General features: G+C 36.8%; 1 protein-coding gene across 1 annotated transcript in view; it reads left to right on the top strand.

Moving 5' to 3' along the window:
• Positions 1–409: 409 nt before the first annotated feature.
• NME7 (NME/NM23 family member 7) overlaps positions 410–6,159 on the top strand; it is a 252,120-nt gene continuing 246,370 nt past the window's right edge. The window contains exons 1-3 of the mRNA XM_006887453.1: positions 410–418; positions 1,108–1,215; positions 2,691–2,857. Of these exons, the coding sequence (XP_006887515.1) occupies positions 410–418; positions 1,108–1,215; positions 2,691–2,857 (284 nt within the window). The remainder of the gene's footprint in view (positions 419–1,107; positions 1,216–2,690; positions 2,858–6,159) is intronic.

Raw genomic sequence — 6,159 nt, 5'->3', positions numbered from 1 at the left:
GTATCCAACAGGACGGATCCCTGGCCTATCCTGTGCCATCCTTACAATCTTCTGTGCTCAGGTCCATTGTCACAGTCACTGTGTGAATCTGTCTTTCTCATTGAGGATCTTCTTTTCTTTCTTTGACCCTTTACTTTTACAAGTCCTTTGAGGATTGGTCCCTCCTGACAAAATACCTAAGGAATGTGACATCCAACTAGTTGTGTTGTTGGGTGTCTTCAAGTCGAGGATGACTCATAGTAACTCTATGAACAGCTGGCCTGAACTCAGTCCTATTTTGTGCCATCCTCATTACTTCTAACACAACTGAGCCCATAGCTGAAGTCACCATGTCAGTCTGTCTCCTTAACTGACCCTCTATCTTACCAAGTATGATGTCCTTTTCCAACAAATAGCATCATCCAGCTATATGTCCAAAGTATGGAAGATGAGGCTTTGTCATGAATGCTCCTCCAAGGAGCAATTTGGCTTTGTCCTTTCTAAGACATTACTGTTCATTCTTTTGGCAGCTTATAGGATAGTTAATATTCATCTGCAGCACCACTACTCAAACACATCAGTTCTTCTGTCATCTTTATTCATTGTCCACCTCTCTAACACATAGCAGGTGATTGAAAAGACCGTGGCCTGAGTCAGGTGCACTTTATTCTTCTGTCATCAGTGCTCTTGAGATTCTAACTAGATTCTTCAATGTAGCAAAGGTACAACTTCATGTAATTGAGAGCTTTCTACTCAGATATATTTCTTTATATTAGTTTGTTCCTAGTCTTTTTTAAATGTAAACTTATTTTAGAAGGCCTTTGAGTTATTACAGTAATCAAATGAGGTCAAATGTTAATTTACTCAGAACGATTAGATAGCTGTGCAGTTTAAAACAGTCCACAGATTATCTTTGAGATGTCTAAGAATATTTGATGAGAAATTAGATGGAATAATTTATGAAGATGTGTTGAAACCTGTTATTATATTATTGAAAAGTGAAAGAATTCACTATAATAAGTAAGTAATAACAAATTTGTCAAAAGTAGTTGGTGATTTTTGCTTTCATTTTGTAAGAGTGCATACATTTTATGTGTCATTATTAAGATTTGCTATCTTTCTTTGCAGGCCCACTGTGAAAGATATGCTTTCATTGCAGAGTGGTATGATCCAAATGCTGCACTTTTTCGGCGTTATGAGCTTTTATATTACCCAGTGGATGGATCCGTTGAAATGGTAACTGAGTCCTTCTTACTTGACAGTGGGCACAGGAGATGAAGGGGGTTATGAAGAGGCTTAGGGTTGCTTCTTACATAGTTGCTTTAAAACTATGATTTTGTGTTTGCATATATATTTTAAGTGGGAATTCTTTTTATATTCATTATAATTGCATTATGAAAGGTTATTCTGCAGCTTTATTTTTAATATCAAATCCAGGAATTAATATTTTTTGTAAGAAAACTGAAATAGGATTATACATGTTTTGGATTAAGGAATTTTATTCATGTCTTGGATTAAAGTAAATGATTACCAAGAAAGATTATTATTTATGACATGCTATAAATATGTCAAAGGAGCCCTGATGGCATAGTGAAACACGTGGTTAATCTCAAATTCAATGGTTTAAATTCTCCAGATAGTAATGAGATAATCTGCTTTGGCAAAGTTGACAACATTGTAAACCGTTAGAGTTGTAAGCGTTAGAGTTGACTAGACTGCAGTGAATTTTATAAATATATCATAACTATTGAAAGCTATTGTTATGGGAAAGTCTGCTGTTAGGGACCTCTCTAAAGTACTCAAGAGTTACGGTGTCTCTCTACAGACTAAGGTGCACCTGATACAGGCCACGGTCTTTGCAGTAACTTGTTATGCATCAGACAGTGACTAGGGAGGATAGAAGGAGAATTGATGCCTTTGAGCTGTGGTGCTGGAGAAGAGTATTGAATGTACCCTGGACAGCCAAGAAAACAAACAGGTTCATCCTAGAGAGGGTTAAACCAGGCTACTCCTTGGAGGCAAGGATTCTGGGGCTTCGTCTGACATACTTTGGACATGTTGTAAGGAGAGACAGGTCTTTGGAGAGGGACATCGTGCTTGGTAGGGTGGAGAGACAGCGCAGGAGGGGAAGACCCTCTATGAGGTGGATTGATTCAGTGACTGGGGTAATTGGGATGGGTGTGTCAGGGGCAGTGCGATTGGCACAGGATAGATCAGGGTTTAGGGCTGTTGTACACAGGGTTGCGATGAGTTGCAAGCGACTCGACGGCACATAACAACAACAAGAACAACAACTATCTCTATAAATTTTCATAATGAAGAAGATTAAGCTAGGAGAGTCCGGTTATTTATATGTGTGCTTTCACTGGCAACTCCTTTTTACAAATAGACTTGTTTTTTGTTGCGATTTTGTATAGACAAGAATACAGAGTTTTGGATTTAGGATTTTATAGTCACTGATTTACTAAAGTGATTGGGCAAACCCCCCCCTTAAACTTTATATATTCAAGTCTTTTCTCCTTTGTAGTAGTAAGTTTGTAATAAGAAATGTTTAGATTTTTATTAGCTTAGAATATGAAAACAGAAATTGTTATATAAGAAGTATTATTTACAAATAAAAGAGTGCCATTTATCTTTTAGGAGACAGATTTGAGAACTGTCCCTAGTTTATAAAAAGATTACCTGCTTTGTTGTGTTAATGTCTTTTCTAGCATGATGTAAAGAATCGTCGTACATTTTTAAAGCGGACCAAGTATGAAAGCCTGCGCTTGGAAGATTTATTTATAGGCAACAAAGTGAATATCTTTTCTCGACAACTGGTGCTAATTGACTATGCAGATCAATATACTGTTCGCCAGCTGGGCAGTAGGAAAGAAAAGTAAGAAAACACTTACATAATCTTTTTCCATTTGAAAAATATTAAGTGTGAGTCTTAGTATGAAATTCTAATTTCCGGTTTCTATCCTGGATTTTAAAATTATTGAAGGTTTTTATATTTTAAGTAATCCGATTCAGTGTTAAGATCTTTTTAGGATTTTGTGTAATGTATTCTGTGATTTACTATTTACTGAGAATAGCAAAATGAAGTCCTTAGCCTTAGGCAGTGATTGTTTTTATGGGAAGAAAGTACAGGCTTTTCTATGCCTCATCATTCTTCTTAGGCAATATAGTAACTGGGAATATTGGACTATAAAAAATCTTAGTGTGTTGGATAAGTATAACCTATGGGAAAAAGGTACTAACATCTTTTTAAAATGGGTGATGATGGTTATTTGCCAATGAATAAAGTATTTTAATATTGGGCAGTAATGATTTGTTACTTTCATGATCTTTTGTGTAGATGCAAGGTCATCCATATACTCTGTGGCTTTCTAAAATTCTGTAACCCCAATCTATAAATATTCAAGTAGTTTTCATGTGAAGAGTCACCATTGTTTACATCATTGTCATTGCTAGTGAGTATTGTAGTAAGTTTGGTGTGCTAAAAAAATGATGTTATAAAAAAAAAATGATGTTATAAGAGAATCGCCATTGGTAGTCTTTCCCTCAAGTCTGAAGTGCTGTTGTTATAGAACTATGTGAATGTTTGATATTCTCTTGCAGAACTTATCTGATAATATTGGGTCAGATACAATGTTTAAGTTCAAGGCTTAAATACTTCTTTGCCTGGCCACCAGTGTGAATCTTATTACCAGGGTTGTGGCTGAACTCAGAACAACAGATGTATCCCAACACAGCTGTGACTGGAAGCAGGGAAAGGGCAGGATGAGGGGTCAGTTTGGCTCAGCTGTCACCAATCCATCAGTAAGAAAGCAGAAGCTCTGCCTTATCTATTAATACACAGTGACCCCATTCACCAGAAAGTGTGATTTCCATTCTTCTAGGGAGAATATAAGGACCTAGAGTGGTGCAGTGATTAAGAGCTCAAAAGTCAGCAGGTCTGTGGAGACCTGAAGATGTACTTCCATAAAAATTATAGTCTAACAAATGTTATAGGGCTGCTATAGCCTATCACAAGAGGTCACTTGGAGTCAACATCAATTTTGACACACCTAGCAACAGTGGGGAAGATCTCTTATTTGCTATTGTAGGTGATAATGAGGAGAAAAGCAGATTATTCACAACTCAACACTGAATAACATTGTATTTTTGGTTTTGTAGGGACTAAAGAGTGAGCACCAACAAAACAATTTAGTGATGCAAATTCTAACTCATGCATGTCCTATGGAGAAGTTGCCAAAGATTTCTTAGCAATGGGGGTAATATTTCTCTGTAAATCTGTTTAGGATCTGTCAGATTGTTTCATTTAAAACTATAAAATTTAACAGGATGGCAAGCAATAAATGTTGGAGAGGATGTAAAGAAATAGGAACACTCCTGCACTATTGGTGGGATTGTAAAATGGTACAACCACTCTGGAAGGCAGTTTGGCTTTTCTCAAAAAGGTGAACATAGAAATCCCACATCAATCACCTATACCCTACAAGAAATATACCCCAAGGAAAATAGAACTGAGACACAAATGAAGATTTATACACCCATGTTTATAGCAGTGTTTTCTCAGTAGCAAGCACATATATCCATCAACAAACGAATGGATTTAGAAATTATGGTACATTCCCACAGTGGAATACTATGGAGCACTTAGGAGCAACAATTTCATAAAATACCACTTAACATTATTGATATTGTTTGATAATTTCCACATTCTGTTGGATCACCTTTCATGGGGATGGGAACAAATATGAATCTCTTCTAGTCAGTCTACTAAACAACTGACCTCCAGATTTCCTGGTGTGAACTGGTGAGTACATTCAGGGCTGCATCTGTCTTTTGGAACATGTCGGTTGATAGCCCATTGATTCCTGGGGTCTTAGTTATTGCCAGTGCCTTCATTACAGCTTGAACTTCTTCCTTCCTTACCATTGGCTCTTGACATATGATACTTCCTAAATATTTCTGTGTTGTCCAGTTCTTTTTCTTAGAATGATTCTGTGTATTTCCTCCATCATTCAAGATGTTTGATGCCCATAATGTCTCTCAATATTACACCTTGAGGCTTGCATTTGTTTTTTAGTTCTTTCAGCTTGAGAGATGGCAAATGAGTTCATCCCTTTTTATTCTCTGATTTTAGGTCTCTGCACATTCTAATACTTTGTCTTTCAGAGCTGCCCTTTGAAATCTTTTATTCAAATATTTTTCTTCAACACATCTTTTCCCTTTGTTTTGGCTTCTTAACACTCCAGTGAAATTTTCAGGGTGTCTTCTGACACCCATTTTGGGTGTTGTTGTTTTTTTTTAATTTCTCTGTCTTTTTAGTGACCTTTTGCTCTTTATGGATGATATCCTTGTTGTCATCCATAACTAATCTGATCTTCAGTCATTGGTGTTCAATGCTTCACACCTATTCTTCAGATGATTCTGATGATCCAACAGAATGTAGAAATTATCAAACAACATCATTAATATCATCTGCACACAAGATACTGCTGAACTTCATTTAAAAAATGTTTAGGACAGTACATAGACATGGCATTGTCAGGAAGTTAAAATTGGATTCAGAAGAGATTGGAGCACCAGCAATAACATTGCTGATGTCAGATGGATCTTGGATGAAAGTAAATAATGCCATAAGAATGTCTATTTATGTTTTATTGACTGTGCAAAGGCATTTGACTGTATGAATCATAAAAAATTATGCCTAACATTGAGAAGAATGGGAATCATAGAACGTTAATTAATCTCTTAATTATGGTCATGTGAAACCTAAACCTTGACCAGGATGCTTTTGTGTGAACAGAGCAAGGGATCACTTGGTTGTTGTTGCAGTTATTGTGATGTGCCATTGAGTCACCTGTGACTCATAACAAACCAGTGTACACTAACTCTGAATTCTGCTTTGTCTTAACCAGTTACTGTCTCTGACACACCTATTCCCATTACCCTAGTCATTGAGTCAATCACTCTCATCCAGGGTCTTCCTCTCTTACGTTGTCCCTCTATCCTCCCAAGCATCATGTCCAAAGACTGGTCCCTCCTGCCAACATACAAAATGTATGTGAGACAGATTCCAAAGTCCTTGTTTTCAAGGAATAGCCTGGTTTTACCCTATTCAAGATAAACTTGTTTGTTCTCATGGCAGTCAGTGGTGTATGCAATACTCTTCTCCAACACTACGAC

This window comes from Elephantulus edwardii, unplaced genomic scaffold (assembly GCF_000299155.1).
Source record: "Elephantulus edwardii isolate Elephantulus edwardi_28Jun2011 unplaced genomic scaffold, EleEdw1.0 scaffold00057, whole genome shotgun sequence".
NCBI lineage: Eukaryota > Metazoa > Chordata > Mammalia > Macroscelidea > Macroscelididae > Elephantulus > Elephantulus edwardii.
This window is presented reverse-complemented; position numbering and strand designations above follow the sequence as displayed.